We start from the raw sequence: 21,734 nt of genomic DNA, 5'->3' as shown, positions 1-21,734 counted from the left end.
AAAGTGCAGTCGCTCTACGGGGAAATTATTCTTTCCCACCAAGAAGCGCGCTGGGTTAATCCCACAAATCACCTCTCTGGGTTTTTTTAAAGATATTGTATAAATCCTTCTGAAGCAGAGCAGAGAGTGAGTGTGAATAACTTACAGCAACTTCCCTTTTTTCCCCCCTTTTTTTTCCTTTTCGTCTTTCAAATAGAAAGGTCTGTTTTATTAGAGATGTTGTCAAGGCAATTAAGCCTAAAAATTGACCTACGTTACAGGTTTAAAAGCCTTATTATGGGCTTTGGCTGCAGGAATCCCTTGGTATCTTGTCTTTTAATTCCTGCTGCAACAAACAGTATTTTAAACCAAGGGCATTAGCAGGAGGAGCGGCAGAAAGCCGGTAACCGGGCAATTTAATGTTGCTGTTCCCAGACAGGTAATGGAGCTCAGAGAGACAATTTTACTGGCTCCCTTTTTTCCTCAAAGGCAAAATGAGCTGTTTTGTTATCAGAATATCTAACAAATTTCAGAATAACCGCCATCGATTTATTTTTTTTCAGTCAAAACATTTCATTTCAACATTACTGGTATGAAATTTTTTTTTTGTTTGTTTCCCATCTGCCTGCCTTTGTTTGAAAACACCCTGCCAGTTTATTGAAAGGAAGGCTCATATCTGAAATGATGCATTTGCTTTTGCTTCACCAACCCAAATCTGAAACACAGCATTTTTCCCCTCCTTGATGGGTGGAAACATTGGAAATTGAAAACAGACCTGAAACAGATTTTATTTTTCTTTTTTGTTGTTGTTGTTGTTGTAAACTTGTTGATAAGTGAAAATTTGATTTGATTTTTTTTGTTGATAAGTTGTATATTTGCTGATAAGTGAAAAATCGCTTATCCCATAGCTTTACTTTTGCATCTTCCAGGCAAAACTCAGTAAAATGTTTTTTTCCGGGCTGGGATATTGTGGGGAGCTGTGAGATGCCTCTGCTGTCAGCTTTTCCCAGTGGCAAATGTGCCGGGTGCTGGAAACCGGGGTGCTGGGGATGGGGAACTGGGGTGCTGGGAACCCCTCAAGGGTTTGGGAGCTGTTTTCATGGACCTGGTAGTAATTCTGATACGGTCGAGTTGACCAACAAGCTCACCCTGGTTCAGAGCATCGTGGCTCTGGGGGATTTGCTGATGCTGCAGCAATATTTTAGTGTTACTTTGCGGCTGCCCCGGCCTGCCCGCAGCTCTCTGGCCAGCTCGCTGCCGGCTGTGGCTGTACAACCATCCTGATTTATATCACAAATTCCCAGAGCTGCAGCTCAGGATGGATGTGCTGTCCTTGCAGCTCCGGCCGGGCTGGCAGAGCTTCCTCTGGTGTGCTGGGAGCCGATGGGTCTGCTGGCCGGGATGCTGCCGTGTTTGTGCAAATAAAGGAGCCGAGATGCAGCCAGGGTCCTTCGCCAACCCAGATTTGCTTGAAAGAAACTTCTTCCTTCTGAGGAGAAATCTGAATCGTGACTTGGACATGGTTTGGGTTTGCAGTATGGTTTTTTTTCCCCCCAAGAAAAGCCCTTGTGCTCTCCTCCCGCATCCTTTCGGAGGTGGTACCCGCTCCAGGTCACTCTGCAGCTACTGGGGAAGGTTTTTGCCAAGCTCTGCCTCTGCCATTCATCCCTCCCTTGGAGCAGTTTAGGGGTTTCCCTGATGGCTCGCATCCCTGACCTGTTTATAAGGAAAAACTGAAACCGTGGAAGCACCAAATCCCTCTGCCCCAGAGATCAAATCCTTGCACAGTCACGTGGGGCCAAGAGACAAATTGTGTCCCTCAGGAAAGGTGATGCTGGGAGGGTTCTCCCAGGGATGGATTTTGTTGTTAGCCAGGGCTTAGGGGCAGGAGAAAGAGAGAGGTTTTCAGGCACCACCATTTTCTTGGCCTTCAGGTTTTTGTCAAAAAATAGTCCTCACACAAGCAATTTAATGGACCCGATATTCTGGTGTAGTGAAGGGAGAAGGCTTCATTATATCGAAGTCAAACATACAGGAATATAATGGAAAATTATACATTTCAGACTATGCTTGAAAGACTGGCGTATTAAACATCACAGCGAAAATAGCTGGTTAAAGCGTTCCCAGCCTGCTGTTACATGCCGGCAGAGAATTGCATTGTTTTTCTACTTTTTTGTCTGATGACGTTTTGTTTTGTTTTCTTTTTCCTTTTGAGCGAGGGAGACTTACTGCTCTCTTCAGCTCTGGGATTCCTGCTGGAGACTATAAAACCAGGGCTCTTGTGGCGGTATCCCCGTGCGGCACCAGTGTTTCCCCGTTTGGCTGATGGAGAGCACTGGGGCGGGGTGTTCGCATCCCTGTTTGCAGTGCCTTTGCTCTGGCCCTGTGTTCCACACCGGTGCATGGGGGAAAGGATGGCAAGGTCCATCTTCACTGACCCCGCCCTGCAGCATCCCGTGCATCACTGCGCCGGGCAGTGGGATGCAGTGGTACCCACGGGGGAACCCCCGGTCTCTCCCAGGTCTGCAGGGAGAGCCTGAGCTCCCGGCACAGGGAACGGCATTTGCCGTGTGGCTGTCAAAAGGAGGCCAAGCCCATCAGATTTTAATTAAACAATTATCTTCCTGAAATTGGCATTTTCTATCAGTCCTGGGCGCACGAGCTGAATCCTAATGAGACTGGCAGCAGGGAGCAGGGAAGAGAGAGACTTTTGGGGAGCCCCCAGTGGAGAGGGAGGCACATGGGGGTGATGGGGCGGAGGAGCAGGGGCTGTGTGGGCTTCTGATGCTCTTGAACCTGACAGAGCTCCCGGGAGCCTGAGCGCCCTTGGGATTGTGCCCAGAGCATCACCTCCGGGTGCACATACGTGGAGATTTTCTGCCTCCACCCCACTGTGGGTGTGCTGCATCTCACCGCGTATCCCAGCGGTGTTTTGGGGGGAAAGACGCTGTTTTACAGAATTACATCTGTACTGTGCCTGTTGTATTGGGGTCCTGGGAAACCCCCCAGCATCGTGGCCATGAGAGCAATGGTACGATGAGACTGAGTGTTGGCGATGCTGAGCGAGGGGTGGTTTGTCTGTGCCGAACGGGTTTTGTGTGATTCTGACGGGCGGTTTTGCTTTGCGGAGGACTCTGCCCTGGTTAACTGAGTGCCCGTCAGCAATTCAGAGGCAGGATCAGTGCCTGTCATCGTGTCAGCCCTGATTAGCGTGTACAGCTGTAATTAGATGGAGCAGCTGTGATTTCCAGCCCTGCTGAGATCTCAGGTGGGATATTTATGGCAGGGAGATGCTTAGAGGGATCTTCCCAGCAGACTGAACCTTTATGCTAGGGTTTGACAGGTACTTCAAAAGGAAATAGATATTTTGGAGGTGCAGAGCTCAGAAAATAGAAGAAACAGTGTTTTCCGCATGAATTATCTTTGGGATGTTTTTGCTTATAATCCTTCTCTGCAGAGATGCATGGGGGGAAGTAGGGGCAGAGCCATTGCCCAGGGCACTGCTGTCCCGGGCCACTGGGCCCAGGGGGAGGACACGGCTGTCCCCGCTCGCTGCCTGCGCTCTGCTCTCCCCCCTTCACAGGTGGACCCTTACCTGCCTTACGAGTACACCTGCGAGGGGATGCTGGAGCGGATCCACGCCTACATTCAACACCAGGTTGGGCAGCATCCCTGTTCTCCTTGGGGCAGCATCCCTGTTCTCCTTGGGGCAGCATCCCTGTTATCCTGGCCAACTATCCCAGTTCTCCTGGGGGGACCATCCCTGTTCTTCCATGGGTTTGTTCCTGTTCCTCTGGGCAAGCAACCGCTGACGCAATGCAGGTCCTCAGTGAGGGACCCCTAATTGCAGAGAGCACCAGAAGATGGGGGCTGAGGGAGGTGTGTCATGAAGAAAAGATGCTGGGGAGTTGGTGGAGGGTGGCTGGGGATGCTGGGGCCGGGTCAGGGCATTTCTGAATAAGCACTGGGAGAAGAGGAGGTGGCCGGTGCCTTCATCTCCCACAGCAGGAGATGCCATCCATGCATTCAGGTGACCTCAACCTGAGGAGCAAACTCAGTAGCCCAAGTGCCCTCCTGTCCCACCAGCAGCCTCCCATCCCGAACGTCTCGCTCTGTCTCTCCGGGCACTGACCTGTTGTCTTCTCTTGCACTAGGATTTCTGCACCACGCCGTCTCCTCCTCTGCCTCCCAAGGCCAAGAGTCCTGCTATGCAAAGCTCTCTGAGTCCACTGGCCCTGTCCCCCAATGCCACTCACCTGGTGTGGTCCCCCAGCGCCAGCCGGGACCCCCACGCCTGGCCCCCGGTGGCCTCGCTGCAGGTGTGGGTGTCGGAGCCCCGGCACTCCTGCACCGAGACGTGCCAGCGGCACGGGCTGGTCTGCGAGCCCACCTTCTTCAGGTTCCTCAACAAGAAGGAGGTGTTTCTCCAGTGAGTTGTGACTTTCTCAGGGAGGTCATCAGCCAGGCGATGTTCCCTTTGCTCCCCCCATCCCCAGCACTCATTTCCCTCATGTCCTGCCTTCTGAAATCCCGTGGAGATGCCTTCGTGCCCAAGGCGATGCAGGCAGGGTGATGCCTGTGGAGCAGCCCATTGCTTGGATGTGTTGGTGTGAATTTTGGGGTTGTCCCATGCAGGGACAGGAGTTGGACTCAATGATCCTTGTGGGTCCCTTCCAACTCAGGACATTCTATGATTCTGTGGTGATTCTATGGCCTTGACCAGCTTCACACTTCAGAAGGCAACGACAGCCTTTCCAGGCATGTTTCTGCCTCTCTCCCACCCCGTTCCTGTCCACCTCTTCCATGCTCTCTCCCTTTCCTTTTTCATGTCTTTCTCTACAAAACTGCATTTTGAACACACAGCAGTGAAGTTTTAATAGAGTATAAATCTGCCACCAGGCTCCGTGCTGCAATTAAAATGCAGGCGATACCATGGCTGGCATGCTGGTCAGGCAGGCGCTGGGAGTCCCGCTGACATTTTTATACGATAAATTAGAGCTGGGGCTTGGATTTCACCCTCTCCCCTTCAGACCTTAAACTAAGCTGGCTCAGGGACCCACCGGCTGAGGGGGGTTGTAGGAGATGATGCCAGCGCAGACCTGGGCAAGGTGGGAGGAGAGGGATGCTGAGATCCACACTGGGCATTTCTGCTGCTCCTCAGGGCATTTGCTGATGCCCACCCTGTTTTTACTGGCTAATCGCAGCTAACAGGGGACACATGGGCATCTATTGGACTCAGGGGCCTTTAGCTGCTGTGGGAGGTGAGCGTGGAGGGGGCACAGACCTGTTGGTCAGAATAAAAAAGATATGGGTGCATTTTGGTGCATGATTTCCTGAGCCATCCATGGCCCCTGCAAGGGTTGGGGTGGTCTCTGGGCTGTGGGTTTCAGTTGCAAGGGTCACCCCATCCTGCATGGTGTGTTGGGCTGGTGAAAAGCTTTCATGTTCAAACAATGGCTGCCAAACATCGTGCTTATGGTTCCTGGTGCAGCCAGCAAAGATCTGGCCCAACACTTAGTGAAGGAACCTCCCCAGGAAGGACAGAACAGCACTAAAAACCCTTCAGTGACCTCCCAGGCAGTCAGGGACCCACCTTTGTCTTTGTTCCCAGGCTCAGCATCACCTGCGACAGCACCGAGTACGAGATGAACCATCTTTACCCAGCAGTGGCCGAGAACGTCCACGAGTGCTACCTCCAGAAGGAGCCGCTGCTCTTCAGCTGCGCCGGCTACAACCCCAAGTACCGGCGGCTCTGTCCCTGCCGCGACTACCGCAAAGGACAAGTGGCTCTGTGCAGGGACTGCTTGTGACTCGGCGTGTCCCCTCCCGTGTTTGCGACACGCAACGTGCAACGAGTGGCTTTTTCTCAAAGCTTCTGCAATAGAAGGGAGGTGGGACAGGTCCCTCCTGGCGGGTGAGCCGGGAGTGTCAGACTCTGGGGGTTGTTTCATCCGCCAGTCAACTGTGAATGACCATGCCCTCACCTTTGGTTTCATTTTCTTCTCAAGGAGCATCATCCGACCGCATCCGAACCCACCTGGACCTGGTGACGCTGGGACGGGGTGGTGGGGAGAGGGGCGCTGGGGACACCCTCCCCCTCCTCTGGCAAGGGGACAAGCCACCAGCAGACTGCAGTTTCAGGGTTTTCATCCTCTTCAAGCATCCTAGGTTGTTTTATTTATTTATTTTATTTTTTCTAACCCTTCCCCCCTGACAAGTGGTAAATTAAAGGGGAAGCAACACCCAGCCCTTCTGTGGGAGTTACTGGGCAGAGCTGTGTTGGGGGGCGCAGGGGGGGCTGCCGGTGCCTGCCTGGGCTGTGGATCTGGGGGAGGACAAAGCCCAAGCAGAGCAGCTGGGTTGAATGGGCATGGCGGGATCTGTACCCACGGTGGCCCCGGGAAGAGCTGGCAGGGGCTGGACCGTTCCCCAGGCTGTCCCTGGGAATTGAGGGGTGGGATGGGGCTGGGGGGCTCCCGGGAAGGATGCTGGTCCCTGGGCAGTGCTGCTGGCAGGGCAAAGGTGTCGAAGTGAGTCCCTGCAGGGACTGAGGCACGGGAGGTGGCCGTGGGGGCATGGGAGGGGGCAGTCGTGCTGCTCAGGGCTTGGATGAGGAGGAGGATGTGCTGCAGCAGCCAAAAGGAATTGCCAGCGGGCACGGACTTAGGATAGGGGAGAGAGGACAACTGAGCCCCGTCGCGTCTCTGTGTGCCCCAGGGGTTGCAGCCGTGGGAAGAGGTGAGCTCCAGGCGACCGTCTCGAACCAGCACTGGTGTGGCCAGCAGGCACAGGGTAGTGACCGTCCCCTGTACCAGCCACTGGTGAGGCCAGACCTCAAATCCTGAGGTCAGTTTTGGGCCCCTCACGACAAGAAAGCCCTTGAGGTGCTGGAGTGAGTTCGGAGAAGGGCAATGGAGCTGCTGAAGGGGCTGGAGCACAAGTGTGATGGGAGCAGCTGAGGGAGCTGCTCTAGCCCGGGGAAGGGGGATGCCACCTGGTACTGGTGTCCTCTGAGCATCGCTTTGGCTGAGCCCACCGTGGTGAGACCGGCTGCATCCTGCACTGGGTGAGACGGGAGCTGGAGCCGCTGCCGCTATCCCGGAGCAATTTGTCATCTTCAGTGCAAAATCGCATGGGCAGCCTCCATCCTGCCTGTGACGCCAGGCAAGGGGAAGGATTGATTAAGTAATTTTTGTGTCTTGCAGCCAGCATGCATATAAATAAAAGCAACACAAGCCTCTATTTGCAGAGCCAAACAGCAATACCGTGGGCCTTGCCATGGCACCTTTCATCTTGGTCTCAAAGCATCGCCTGGCAAAGGCTCCTGCAATGCTCGCCTGGCTGCTGCCAGCCCTGGAAGAGACATAGGATTTGCAAGCAGGAACCACCAGCAATTCCCTTCCTGCGGTTGTAAGGACCAAATAAAACCTGGTTTTATAGGAAATCTAAGCAAGCTTTAAAGACCAAGAGGCTCAGGATGCTTCTCGATGCAGTGTTTGTTGCACATCAGCTCCCCGGGCAGTTTTTTCCACCCGTTCTGCTCAGCTGCTTTTAAAATTGCTTTCACCTTTCAGCACCCAGCGCCCACCTCCTGCCTCAGCGAGTCCCAATTAGCCCCTGGCAGGACCATTTTTCTCCAAGCTGAAATAAAAAGTGTCTGGCTCACCTTTGTCGCTGTCATGGGAAATAATGATCTGGCTGGAACCTTGTTGAATCTTGAGCCAGGCTGTAAATTTGGGGGCTGAGCGATGCTCTGGTGTTACCTGGTGTGTCTCTGCCCCATCCCACAAGGAACAGGGGATGGTTTGGTCTATAAAATCCCACGTAGGGACAAGGTGGGGTCTTGGCTGGTTTGGTAGCACCAGCACTGGGTATTAACAGCGGCTTTGGGTGCAGAGTTGGCACCGAATTGTTTGCGATGTGGGGGTGCGTGCGCCAGGGCTGTGTGTGGCTCGGGGTGTATCAGCTCCTGCACCCCGACACCGAGGTGACAGCAGGGGACAGAGCCACTGGGCCAGCAGCAGCTCCCGGAGGAGCTGCCTTGAAAGAGAAGGGACTTTGACATCTGGAAATGTGTTTTTTCTCCACCTGTTTCTGGCCCTGGCTGAGCCCGAGCGATCACTGGAGCATCCTGCTGCATCCCGAGCCCTTTCCCCAGCAGCGCTTGCCCCGGTCTCCCCAACCAGCACGTGTTTCCATCTGGAAGGGAGATCTGAGGATGATACAGACATTAAATTCACATGTTATTAAGTAGGACCATGGAAGAGATTTAAAGGGAAGCTGAGTCACTGCCATATGAAAGAGATTCTAATTACCACAGCTAATTACAAAGAATAAATCCCCAGTTGGGAGGGGGAAGAGAGGGGGGAAACAGTGTCAAAACTACAAATAAAATCAAACAATTAAAAGTCAAATGAGGAGCTGTCAGCTACACCGTCTGGTGCTGGTGGATGGGACAGTTTCTTTAACAACCAGAGCACGTGCATGGGGAGCCCCTGGGGTCTGCTTGGTGGACATGGACCTTCTGATGGCATCTCCAGTGGTGTTGCAGCAGGCAGAGCCTCCTGGAAGGTTGGTTTGGGATTTTTTTAACCTGTTTTCCTCTTCTGGCAGCTGTGAAACCAGGACAGGCGTGTCGAAAGAATGATATTGTTCTGGAAATCCATTTTCCGTGCCTAGAAATGGAGCCAGCGGTGATTTTTGTTCCTGAGCCTCGCTCTTCTTAGGAATTCCACTCAGAACTTTCTTTCTGGAGTGTGTTTTTTTGTTTTGGTTTTTTTTCTTCCAGTTTTAATGTTGATGGCATCAAACCCTTTCCTTGCTGGGGCAGCGGGGGGGTCTGGGGGGCGAGCAGGTGGTCCCTGCCCGTGTCCCCTCGCAGCATCCCGCTGCCAGCGGGTACCTCTCCTGCACCAGCATCTTCCCCTGCAGAGACTCAGCCAGGGTTGGCTCCTGGAGCAGCAATCAGGGCTGTAAATCACATATAGAGAGAGGTAATCGGGCTGCTCTGCTCTTATCTGGGGCTTTATTAGGAAATCGTTAAGCGGCTTTTTCCCTCCGATCCCCTGCTTATCAGCAGCTGAGTAAAATGGCAAATAGCATCCCCGATGCGGACAGGCCAGGCAAGAGAAACCCATTTATTTCCCCTAACGGGTTTATCGCTAGATGAAGGAGCTGCTGAAGATGTAAGCACCGGGGCTGATTTCCCCAGGTGATGGATCTACCTGCCTCACAGCTGCTGGGAACCAAATTGTGCTGCCTGACAGGGATGGCTAATGGCCCCACAGTCAGGACTACTGGCTCATGTATTTCAAGTTCTTGCTTTAATTGAGTCCTGTCTCCCTGGTGTCACGCTTTTTTTTTTCTTTTTTTTTTTTTTCTTTTTTCCTATTATTATTTTTTCTCTTTAGAAAGACTTCCCAAAATAAACCAATGCATTCAATCTCCTGTCCCCTTCCCTCATTTCTCCCTCCCTTTGACAAAGCCAGAGCCATAAAGAAAGTGAACAAATTGAAAATCCATCCTCAGACAGTGAAACCTTTGGCCTTTTTTCTTTCTTTATCTTTTTTTTCTTTTCTTTTTTTTTTTTTTTCTTGTAGAAGGGTCTTGGAGAGGGGGGTGAAACTCCTTTTCAAAGCTGTAGGGCCAACTGTTCCCTTTCTTATCAGCTCCAGCAGTGATGCCCAGTGACACTCATTGTGGCTCGTTAGCGGAAAGCCATTAAAACCCTGAATCGATATGTTCTCAGGGAGATAGGACCCATTCAATATTATTCCCCAGGCAGAGAAAATACCAACACCCGATCCACAAAGCAGAACAAAACTGCTGAGGATGCAGCTTCTCCAGGCTGGGCAGCATCAGAGCTGAGCCAGTAAAGACCAGTTGGAAACAGGACAGAGATTTGCTTTTGGTTTTAAAGTGAGCTACCAGACGTATCAGCTTTCCTATAAATATAAACCAGAAAACAGGAAATAACGATCTGCCCTAATTTAGTTCCTTTCATCTCAGGATTCAAAGTGTCTGACAGCATCTCTGAAAAATAAGGCAAGGCTTCGTGACCTGTGTGGAAATGCAGCTGTTTCAAGGGTACATATGCAACTTTTTGCTGAATGTTGCTTTGCAACCCCTCACTTGCCAGCCCCACTTCCTGCCCAAATTACCCCAATTTCTCGTGACTGAGACCTGGACCCCTCACTCCTTCTTAGCAAGTCAGCCCAGGAACGGGTGACATTCTTGCAGCTCGGTGCGACGCACAGCTGGCTCAGTGCCATCGAGCGTGGAGGATTGTGTAGTTATTCAATTAATTAAATTAATTAATTTTCAGAAGAGTGTTGAGGAAAATAATAGGAAGTGCCAGCAGCTCTGCCAGGTGTCTCGCTGAGCTGGAGCAGGAGCATGATCCGTACACGGGGCTCCGGGGAGTGGGGGGACCCGGCAGAGCAGCACTGGGGTGCTGTGAATCACAGAATAGTTGGGGATGAAGGGACGTTCAAAGCTCCCCCAGTGCCCCCCCTGCCATGAGCAGGGACATCTGCACCAGCTCAGGTTGCTCAGAGCCCCGTCCAGCCTGGCCTGGGATGTCTCCAGGGGTGGTTCATCCACCACCTCTCTGGCCAACCTGGGACAGGCTCTCACCACCCTCAGGGCCAACAATTTCTTCCTCACATCCAGCCTGATAATCGCACCTTGTCCTATGGCAACAGACCCTGCCTAAAAGCTTGTCCCTATCTTTCTTACCGGCCCCTTTTAAGTACGGAAAGGCCGCAATAAGGTCTCCCCCAAGCTTTCTCTTCTCCAGCCTGAACACCCCAACTGGGCTGCTAAAGCCGAGCCTTGCTGGCTGTCACCAGCAGTGGCACTGCCACCGCAGTCTCTGTGTTGTCACACAATCGTGACCAGCCCTCTGCCTCTCCAGCTGTGGTCAGATGTGGCAAGGCAGGGACTGGGCTTGGGAGCAAGAAGTCCGTAAAAGAAATCTGGGAGGCAACAGATTTCCACACTTAATTAGTTCAACAAAGTAATCCCAATTAGAAGCTGTAATTGGGATTATAGTGGTTAATCATCTTTCGCCCCCCAAGCAACAACTGCACTATCTGCCTTAATTTTATTATAAAAGCCGAGGACGTGGAGTTCTGTGTCCCTGACACCGGAGCTGCCGCCACGGCTGCCCAGCACAGGCTGCGCAGGGGGTTTGCACCGGGTCCGTGCTGCCCCCCAGGACGGGTGACAGGTGGGGGGGTGGCACTGTGTGACCCAGTGACCCCCCATCGCTGCCAGGGTGTGATGCACTGGGTTGCATCATCACTGCTTGAAAACTGCAAATTTGACTGCTCGTGCTCCTGTTCCAGCAGTTTCCTACCAGAAGACTAAATCACAGGGATATTTCATCGGCTTTTTGTCCTTCTCCACCGCTGTTTTATGCTAAGAAGAGCCCGACCGAAAACATCTGCTTGTTCGTCCTTTTCTGAGCACATTAATTAGGCAGTGTCCTCCTGCGACGGGTTCATCTCAGCGGTAACACGGAGCCGTCCTTTCCTCCCGCATCGCTCTGGATCGCGTTTGCTGTCCCACAGGTGCCGGTGGGCTCTGAACCACTCAGGGTCCCGGCAGCAGCTCAGGACTGAGCCCAGATCTGGCTCCAAACCCCCCTTGCTACCCCACACTGCTCCCCAAACCCCAATGCCAACTCCCAGTGTGTCCCCAAAGGAAATGCTGGGTGCCAGTGTCCAGCACACATCAAAGCAGTTGGGCAAAATCCTATTAAATGTTCCAGAGAGGACAAACTCGCTGCAGCAGTCCCCAGAATCATTACTATCAGTTATTTAACAGCACAGAAAACATAGGATTTATGCTGCTTCTTACATCTGGCTCACATTTAGCTTTACCCAAAGCCACAGAGAACCTGTCCACATCTCGGGAATGATCATCAATGAAATTGTGCTTTGCAGCAGGGGATGGGCGATGCTGTTCGCATCCTCCTCCGGCCGCCCCGCGCACAGCTGGTGCCTTCACGTCCTCCCCGTCCTGCTCCTGCCATCGCCCGCGAGGGGCTCAGTCTGGTTTTGTAGGTGCTATTTTGGCTGTGTGTGTTTGTGTTAAGGGTTGTTGAACAGGGAAAATAAAAACTCAAGGACCCCGGTGGTATTTTTAGTCCCGTATCAGTGACTAGCTCAAAATGCTCAAGATGACTGTAAAATAAAATTAATCTATATCTGCCACGTGTCATTTTTACAAAGCTTGTCCCCTTCTCCTACCAGAGGCATGGTTTACAACCTGCTTGTTTGGCTTTGAGATAATGCCAAGTACCTTTCCGGCAGCCCCAGCTACAACAGACAGCAGTGGGAAACCATCAGGGGTGTGGGTGAGGGGGCGCAGAAGGAAGGAAAATGGATGTTGACTCTTGCTGAGTTTGCAGCAAGCTTGTGCCCCAGCTGGCTGGTCAGGTACCCGGGCAGATGCTGCCTGTGGAAGCATGGTGAGCTGCACTGGTTGTACTGGTTTGCTTGCAGGGCAGAGCTGGGGGAGCTGCTGGGGAACCTGGGGGGAATGCTCTGAGGCGGGGGGAGCTGCTGTAGGAACCCCTGAGCAACGCAACACCAGCCTGGATGGGGAGGGAGAAGTCTTATTGCTGCAGAGACCGATGAGACAGTTGAAAATTGGCTGCCGTGGAAACCAGTTTGGGAGTCTGTGGGGCCATCCCACCTGTACTGGTCCCCAGGTCATGGGGATGGTGCTGGTCCATGTGGTGTGGGATGGCTGGGATGGTCGGATGCTCCAGAGCAGGGTTGAGCCCTCGCTGCATCCCCCAAAATGAGTTACCAAGGGGCCAAACTGGAGCAACGCAGCCCCAAACTGGGGAACCGAGCAACCCAAACTGGAGTATAGCAGGCTGGTGGGGAAAGAGCTGATGGAAATGTCTGGGCTCTCGGCTGCACAACCTGCCAATATGCAGGGCTGCAAATTGCACAGAAACATAAACATGAAAGTGGCTGGGGGTGGAAATGCAGCACAAGCCACATCTCAAGGGAGAAATTCTGCAGAGGCCAGCCCGTTCCAATGCCTGACAACCCTTTCCAGGAAGAAATTTTTCCGAAGATCCAATCTAAACCTCCTCTGGCACAACTTGAGGCTGTTTCCTCTCATCCTATCACTTGTTACTTGGGAGAAGAGACCAATCCCTTCCACGCTACAACCTCCTTTCAGGGGTAGGAGCTCACCAGACCTGGGGGTGAAGTTGAGGATGTCTCACAGCTGTGGTCCTAAAAGCACCTTCCTGCCCTCATTGCCCATTCCCAGGGGCCCAGACCCAGCAGCCTGGAGCCAGCCTGGCCCCAGTGAGCCCACCCTGCTGTGTGGGAAGGGTGGGGGCACCTGGAGCCTATAAAGGGCTGTTAGAAGCGAGTGGAAGCTCTGTGTTGGTTTTGGAGCCTGGCTGCAGGATGGTTGGGACCCCCATAGCTGCCTTGGTGAGTTGGTGTCCCCATGTGTAGTCTTTGCGGTGGTGTTGGCAGTGACATAGGTGATGGTTTGGGGGCTGTCAGGGGTACCCCCCATCCTGAGATAGGCAGCCTGAGCGTCAGCAGCCAGGTTGAGCTAGGCAGGGCTTGTGGTGAGGACCTCCAGGTTTGGGGGGTTTGTTGCTCTTGTAACTGCTGATCCCCAAAACCTGCCCTTTGTGGTGGGGGGGTGGAGAGGCTGTGCCCCCCACTGCTGGGCTGGTGTCCAAGAGCGCGGCTGCCTCTTACCCAGGGCTGAACGCAGCTCTTGTGCTAACCACAACCTCAGGATGCCCTTTAATTTTTAATGCTTCAATAAAACAGTAATTACAAACACTGCAATTTGAGTTTTTAAGCAGAAAGTATTAACTTCCCAGGGTTTAATTATTCAAGAGAAATTAATGAATGTGGCCCTGGGTCCTGCTGGCTGTCTTGGCTTTCCTAGCGGGGCCGGGATCAATTTGCTTTGCAGGGAGGAGGGCTGGGGGGGCAATGAGCCCATCCCCAGTGCCTTGGGGCTCCCCAGGAATGACTGGGTGCCTTAGCAGCCAGAGTGGGGGTGTGGGGAGCCTGGCTGGGGGGCGCCAATGTGCTGGGCTGCGTTGGGGTGAGGAGAGGTCTGGGGGGCCAGTGGGACCCCAGCAAATGGCTCTTTCTCTGGTCCCTGCAGGATTTCCAGCCGAGATGATGCAGGATCCCGGCCACGGGGTGCAGCTCTCTCTGGGAGCTCAGTGACTGCTGTGATGTGAATCAGCGCTGTGGGAGACCGGGCATTAACCAGAGCGGGGAAACTGAGGCAGGTCCCGTCCTCTGCCTGGAAGGGAACTCAGGAGCTCCAAGTCTATTTTCTGGAGCTTTCTGTAGCCTTAATTGTGCTCTGAGTTCCCTGGGAAGATTTCAGGCTCGCTTTTAGTTACTCCGCTATAGCGCAGTGTGGTTCAAAAGCACCTTTGCTGGGGTGTGGGTCTGTTGAGGTCAAGAGCGCTCCTAGGGCTGTTCAAACACAGCAAAACAGCCGGTGTTTGGGCAAGGCTTGTGAATTTGGGCCGGCTGAGGTTGGACCCCCACCTCTTGTGGGGTAGCAGTGGGGTTGGGAAAGCCTTGCTGGAGGGGGGCAAGGGATGCGGAAACGGGGGGATAAAAGCCTCCCTGCCAGGAGCGAGTGGAGGGGCTGCAGGACGAGGGGCACGGGGGGAGCATCCTACTGAGACGGGACCTGTCGGGGTTCTCCAGCTGATCGCACCCCCATCTCGGACCTCAGCCTTTTTTTGGCATTCGCAAAGCCCCTTTCCCACTCGGGCACCAGCCCGTTGCAGCATCTCACCATAAGCAGCACATTCTTTTGGCAATGGCCCTCAGCAATTAGCAGCAGACAAGGCTTCAGGGAGCCATGTTTGCTAGAAAAGCAGGTTTTTGTTGTTGTTATTAATAGTTAATTGTCATAACTTCATTAATAAGCGAGCCTGCCTGATGAACCGTCTGCGACAAGGCAGTGAGAACGCAGAGATGGCCAGGGATCCCCGTGGAATGGAAAGGGCCGTTTGTTGGGGCTGGGTGAGCAAATTGAAGAGGGAGAAGGAGGCGGCGGGAGCGATGTGGAGATGACGGCTCTGCGGATGAGGTGCTGGGGAAGTAACGGGGCCTCATTTGCAAGGGAAATGAAATTATCTCCTGCTCCGTCTGCAGTCCTGGTGCTGCAGAACCTGACGAGCTGTGTGGGGAGGGTGCTGGCCCTGGCAGTGGGGCTGTCGTAGCCCCCCGAGGGGTCTCGGGGTGATCTACTGACACGGGGTGGGCTTCTTATCTCCCTCGTCACCTCTCTGCTCATCAAAGCCTCATCGTGCACTGTGGATTTAGGAAGGATCACAGCAATAAATGTTGGTCGGTCATCCCTGAACTAGGAGGGGTGGGCAGGGAGAGCAGATAATTCTGATCAGGATGAGATTTCCACAGAAGCAGGTGAATCCTGTCGCTCGTGCTGTGACGCTGCTGTCACCCAGATTCGTGTCCCCAGATGGGTCTCATCAGATGTGGGACAGGGGTTTTGGTCCACCCACATGTGATGGGAATGCAGGGGCTTTGCAGGCAGCTCCTGCCTGTGGCTGGGCAGCGGGTCTGTCCCACAGGGCACGGGGCAGCTCCTGCATTAAGGACAGGGAATAACCAGCTCCATCCCCACTCTGGGGACGCTCTTCTGTAACAGGGATATTTTCTCATTTCCGACCCACAAACACAGCATCAGTGGTTCCTGGATGGAAACACAACTCCCTGGTCTCTGTCACTCAGGGTGTCGTCCGCTGGGCTGGAAATATAAAGGAATTTGGCTTAAATGAGGAGCGTTGGTGAGAGGAGGAGTGATTTAACTGACTCAGTTAATCAGCAGTGGCAGCGCTGGTCGGGGTGAGAGACCCGGCTGCTCCTGCCGGCTCCATGGGGAGAGTTCAGGGCTTTGTCGCCAGTCATTTGGGGCATTTTATTTGGGTCTTAACTTTGATTTAACTTCAGTAGATTATAAAGACAAAAAGTCATTCCAGGGTGCTTTATTCAGGGAAGAAAAAAAAAAAAAGCCAAAATCAAGTAGCTTGAAGTTGTCAAAATGATTTTCCACTCCTTCAAAACAATCTCACAAAACTGACCCAGATTTTACAAGGCATTTTGGCTTTCAAAGAGCTGCCTGTCTGTGTAGAAGATGGGTCTGAAAAATATATTTAGGTATTTTTTCCCCGTAGTAGTTTTACAAAACCTGTGCCTTGCCTCGGTCCTGTGGGATCTGGAAGGACACGATGCTTTGTGGGAAGCATGATCCAGCCCTGCAGCTCATCCTGGAGCAGTGGAGAGTCTGTGCCAGTGAAGAAGGGCTGCCCTGATGCCACGGGTGATGGGCGAGCTGGAGCTACACGGGGATGGGGCAGACATCCAGATACCTGAGTTTAGTGGTAGGATCAGGGATGGGGACTGCTGAAACGCTGACAGATTTGGCTGAAGGGGGACCTGGCTCTGCCCAGGGGTGCTCAGGCACCCTGCCAGCCCCCAGCAGAGAGGTGGGGGCTGACAAATAGGGCAGAGCTGGAGGGTTGCCCCGAGCTGGGGTGCTGTAGGGCTGGGCTGCCCCATGGTGACTGGAGACCTGTGAAATGTTTGCATGGATGAGGCACTGAATAAGATGGTCTAGGGATGCCCTGGCCTGGCTGGGGGCTCGGCTCTAGTTCAGCAAATCCTTATAGTGAAGGAAGGAACAGCAGGTCCCTTGATCTGAGATTAAATGCTCTGAAACTCAAGCCAAGGGTGAACAAATGGTCTTGTCAGACCCCAGCAAGCCCCAAAGCCTGGGTTTCACATGTATCTGTGTGTTCCTGGTCTTCCAGACTTGCACTAACCCCATGTCCCTGCACTCCTCTGCCCAAAATCACTCAGTACTGGTTGTGCTAACCGCAGCTGCCAGACCTGGGGGGTGCAGAGTGCCACCTGTGCAGCACCCGTGCCATGGGGAACTGTGCACGGGGGCTCGGCAGCCCTCAAGATGTGCTCGTAGCCACTTGCATCTGCAAATCTTCCCAGGCCAAACAGCTGAGAGGTGCTGGGTCCAGCCTGATTTCACTTACAAGTCACCTGCTGGGTGTGTTTTGGTGAGGGGAGCAGGCTGGGGGGCGCTGGGAACTGCGGAACAGACGGGATGCTGGTGAGGGGCAGAGGATGAAAAACTCCGGCTGATTTTGTGTCCTCGAGCTGCCTGGAGTGGCAGGGAAATCTGTTTGCTTTTCTTCGAGGGAGGATTGCCAGCAGGGTGCTGGAGAGGTCAACACTGGGTTAATTGCTGTTTTCTTGTTTGTTTAGTTAATTGGTTGGGTGCTGGAGGAGGAGGAAAAGCAACCTTGGGCTGTGCATCCAGAGAAGGAGCAGGGCTGGCACCGTGCTCCCGTTCATCGGCCGACAGACCTGTACCACCCACTGGCTCGGCTTGCTGTGGTTCTCCCTGTTTTCTGATAGCAGCCATGAGTTAATGATGATCATGAATGAAACTTGTTGGTTGTCCAGGGGAACCACCAGCTGTGGGGGCTGGAGGTGGGGAGAGCTACGGAGCAATTGTGATAACTCTGGTACTTGGATGCCCAGGGTAGATGAGTGGGGAGGAGAGCTCTTGGATCAGCACCATCCAGTGCCCATGGGGAGCCTGGGGCCTTTCCTGCCCAATCTGGGTTTGCACCTGGCAAAGGGCAATTCTGGGTTTAAATCCTCTTTGTGGGATGCTCATGGTCCCCATGGGAGAGGAGGTTTGGAGGTGTTACAGCTGCTTCTCTCAAAATATATTATTATTTTTTCCACTGAAGCATCATGCAGAAAAATATTTTCTGCTTCCTTAGACAGATGACTAATGACGAGGCGAAACTGGTCCATCGGAGGGAAGGACCCTGTGCTGCCTGGTTGTTCCCTGCATCACGGTGCTGAAAACCAGGGGTCTGGTCCAAGTGAGAGCTGGTAGGGCTGCTCCAAACGTATGGGGAATAAAAAGAACATTTTCAATTTGTATCAGTTCTTCCTTCGTGTCCTTCTCAAAGCTTAGCAGCTGCAATCTATCAAATATAAAAGCAACCCTGCAGTTTCCTTAGCTGGCAAGGCAAAGAAAATGACCCAAGGAACAAGGTGGTCAGTCTCAGTGTCGTCTTGTCTGTCTAATGCAGCCCAGGGGGTACCAGCACCCATCCAGGGCTGGACCAGCCCTTAGCACATCCCACACTGCTGCTTTAGGGTGGCATCGTGAAAACCAAAGGTGAGGAGGGGTTTTCTTCAAGGAGTTTTGGTCCCGTACTTTTGGTGTAAGATGCTGTAACACCTACCTGCACCCCTGGAGGAAGAAACCTGTAGGTCTCCATATGGGAAGGCTTGGGAGGTGGGAGAGCAGGGGAGAGAGTGTTGCAAAAGCCTTTAGGTTCCTGACCCTCTTTCTAAATGGTTTCTTGGGGGTTTGTGCTTTTTCTGGGAAAGTGCACCCACGCATGCATGTGGTTTGAAAGACCATGAAAGGGAGCTGAGGGCACGGCTGGCCAAATTTGATGTTGCAGGTGTCTTTAAGAATGTAACGACCGAAACTCTGGGCTCATTTGTTATGGACATATGCACTGTATTCGACCCTCTCTAACTAAACAGCCCAGCTTGACCCGGGAACATGAAGCCCTGGGGTGCATGGTGAAAAAAGCAGAGCTATAAGAATTTAAGCGATCACAGTAAGGACTTTGGATGCATTGTGCTCACCTGCCTTGGCTGTGCCTGCTGATGCTAACGCAGGGGCTGGCAACCCACTGGCAGAAGATGGAGTCTGGGATCATCAAGAGCTTGTGCTGTTCTGCCTTTAGCACAAAAAAAAAAAAAAGCATAGATATTTCTGAGGGAGGATGCTGTAGGCACGTTGCCTGCAAAGTAGGCAGTTACTTTCCAAAAATGGGGAGATGGGGGAGAGAGGAAGAGAAAAATATGCCAAACGAAAGCAGGGACTGTGCCAAAAATACCTTCTATTTATGATTTCACAAGGTCAACAATAATCCCTACAGCTACAAGCACGTAAAAATTGATTCTTTCCTGAAGAGATTGATGAATTCGTGGTCAGGGCATTTTCCGTGATCCTGCTGCCCTCTGGATGTTGCTGAAATTTATGGTGATGCCGTGCTTTTCTCTGTAGAGGGCTAAATATCTTCTTGAAAAGTGAGCAAATGCTTTCGGTTCAGACCTGGGGTCCTGGGAAGCTGCTGTAAACAAGGGAAATTCTTCCTCCACCTGCTGGGCTGTGTTTCAACAGATGAACAGCTCTCCCTTTGCAGCCCCCTTGCCGTGGGTCGCAGGTTCCTCATCCTGCCCCATCCCTCTACGTGGGGCTGACGGCACCCACACCCCCGGCCATGATTTGCCACCCAAACCCACCAGCAGACCCTGGAGGCTGAAGGCTCTTTCTGTTTGTCATAATGATTTCGTGGGAAGGAATAAGGGATGAGCATTTCTAAAGCTTCCACCTCCTTTCCCAACACTTCCCAAAGAAGTTCATCTCACCGCTCAGATGTCATCTGGAAATCTCCTTTTTTTTTTTTTTTTTTTTTTTAAATTTTAAAAATACCCAGCTTTAAAGTCCGTGTTTGAAACGACTTCGTTTTCCACAAGTGGCAGGAAGCTATCAAACAAAGCGCATTTATTTTTCACAGCTTCATCCCTGCAGCTATTAAATCCTTGGTGCTATTGAATTCCTGAGAAGTTTGCCGGGTAGCGATGGGCCTGCGCACAAGCAGCACACGCAAGGCATAATATCCCAGTAAGTAGTTTCTAGTCTTTGTATCTCCCTTCTGGTTAACAAGCAGCTTTAGGTGTGCTCAAAAGACATTTATTTGAGTCTTGCTGCGTAGCTTCATCATATTGAGTGCATTATATGAAATGCTGCTGTACAAAGGCATCTCAGCGCTGGAGAAGTGGCGAGTTTGGGAGGTTAGGGAGGGATGGGCTGGTGGGAATGTGCAAGGAGAATCAATGCCGGGCTTTTTAACAACCACGTGCGTATCGAACAAAGCATTTTAAAAGCCTTTCAGACAGCAGCAGGCTCTCTCCTTATAATGTGCCGAAGTTTATTGTGCCAGAAACAAGGACGTGTGGAAATGCTGCCTGCCGCATTCTGAAAGTGCTTGGTGTTCATCCTTTCTGTGTGGGTGGTGGTTCCCCAAACTGCTGAGTGAGGTTGGCTTGTGGCACCAGCAAAGCTGCTCTGAGCTGGGACCATCCAACCCACGCTCCTGCACCCCTGTCCCTGCTGATGGCTCTGCCGCGGCCGTGGGCGACAGAGGCACCCAGCGGGTGTCCTTCATCCCTGGTGTCCATGCTGCCTCCAGCCATCCCCTTGCGTTTTTGAAGAAAGAGACACATCCCAGCTCTGTGGTGAAAGGGTAAGACAGGCAGAAATAAGAAGAGGAGCCTGAGGTCAGGCATTGGAACAGGCTGCCCAGGGCAGCGGTGGAGTCACCATCCCTGCAGGGGTTGGACAGACGGAGACGAGGTTCTCAGGGACATGGGGCAGCGCCAGGGCTGGGGTAACAGTTGGACTCAATGATCTCAAGCGTCTCTTCCAAGCAAAATGATTCTATGAAAGGGAGCAAGAGCATCTCCTGGCCAGGAGAGGTGAAAAATGAAGCAGCCTGGGCATGGGCAGGAATGTGCATTCAGAAACCTGGGTGGGAAATGTCAGTGTTGCTTTGCCATTGGTTTTGGACAGGGCTGGAGCGGTGCCACTCGCCTGCCAGCTCACTGTGGTCTGATGGGTCTGCTCATTGGGACCTCGATGTGTGAGACGGGAGCAGCCCCCATGATGTCCCCAGGCTGCCCTGGAACAAGGTTCCCTTCCTGGGGTCCCTGCAAACATGCCTCCAGCTGGAGGGAAGGATGACAGTTGGCTCAATCCTTCCCTTGACCCAAACTTCAGCCTCTTTGGAGCAGCGCTGATCTTCCTTTGCGAGGGCCTTGCAGCAATGCTTGCTCTGTAACTCGCACCCAAACACTTGCTTGGAGCCCGTTACCTTTTTGAAGCTCTCCCGGCTGGCAAACGCTGCCATGGGCTTTGCTGCTGTCTCCTGCCTGCAGCAGCACAGAGAGTGGTCCCCAGGAGTGCTGAGCCCTGCAGAGCATCCCTTGCCATCGTCCTGCCCTTTTCCTTGTGCTTTTGGCCCCCAGCTTGTGACCCACAGGGAAGCACAAACCAGGATTACAAAGCAGCAGCTACAGGGAAAAGCTGCCGAGCCCCAGCCAGCTTTGGGCATTAAAATGCTGCGGTTTTCATCCCCTGGTATCCTTCCTGCAGTGCCTTTGCTCCTGACAAACCCTTCTGCTGCTGAACAGCAATCCCACACAAATCCTTTGGTATAAAGCTGCTTCCTGCAGGGGTTTTGACCACCATTGGACAAAGCCTGGTGATGTTTGCTCTGGTTCCCAGTGCATCCCAGCACAAAAAAAAAAAAAAAAATCATCTGCCTTCAGGGAGAAGCTCTTGCAGCAGTGAGCAGAGGTCACAAATGTGCCAGGCTTGCAAACCAGCTCTTGGTCCCGATTTAACCTCCTCTTCCTTCCTACAAGCAGGTAAACAGCAAAGCTATTTTCTCCTTCACCTCCAGCCCCAGCTCCCCAGACTCCGGCTGCCAGATGGCAGCGAGCGAAGGCTTTTCTGCCCGTCTCTCCTGCCAGCATGTCACGACCGTGTGGCTGCAGAAGCTTTTTTCCCATCCATCTCTCGAGTCC

The 21,734-nt window shown here is 52.8% G+C and overlaps 1 protein-coding gene across 2 annotated transcripts in view; it reads left to right on the top strand.

Moving 5' to 3' along the window:
* The window catches only part of MGAT5B (alpha-1,6-mannosylglycoprotein 6-beta-N-acetylglucosaminyltransferase B), a 63,477-nt gene extending 57,688 nt beyond the window's left edge, over nucleotides 1–5,789 (top strand). For both annotated transcript variants that reach the window (XM_065647920.1, XM_065647919.1), the window contains exons 15-17: nucleotides 3,563–3,637; nucleotides 4,134–4,408; nucleotides 5,591–5,789. In XM_065647920.1, the coding sequence (XP_065503992.1) occupies nucleotides 3,563–3,637; nucleotides 4,134–4,408; nucleotides 5,591–5,789 (549 nt within the window). The remainder of the gene's footprint in view (nucleotides 1–3,562; nucleotides 3,638–4,133; nucleotides 4,409–5,590) is intronic.
* The last annotated feature ends 15,945 nt before the right edge of the window (nucleotides 5,790–21,734 follow it).

Source organism: Caloenas nicobarica, chromosome 18 (assembly GCF_036013445.1).
Source record: "Caloenas nicobarica isolate bCalNic1 chromosome 18, bCalNic1.hap1, whole genome shotgun sequence".
NCBI classification, from domain to species: Eukaryota; Metazoa; Chordata; class Aves; order Columbiformes; family Columbidae; genus Caloenas; species Caloenas nicobarica.
This window is presented reverse-complemented; position numbering and strand designations above follow the sequence as displayed.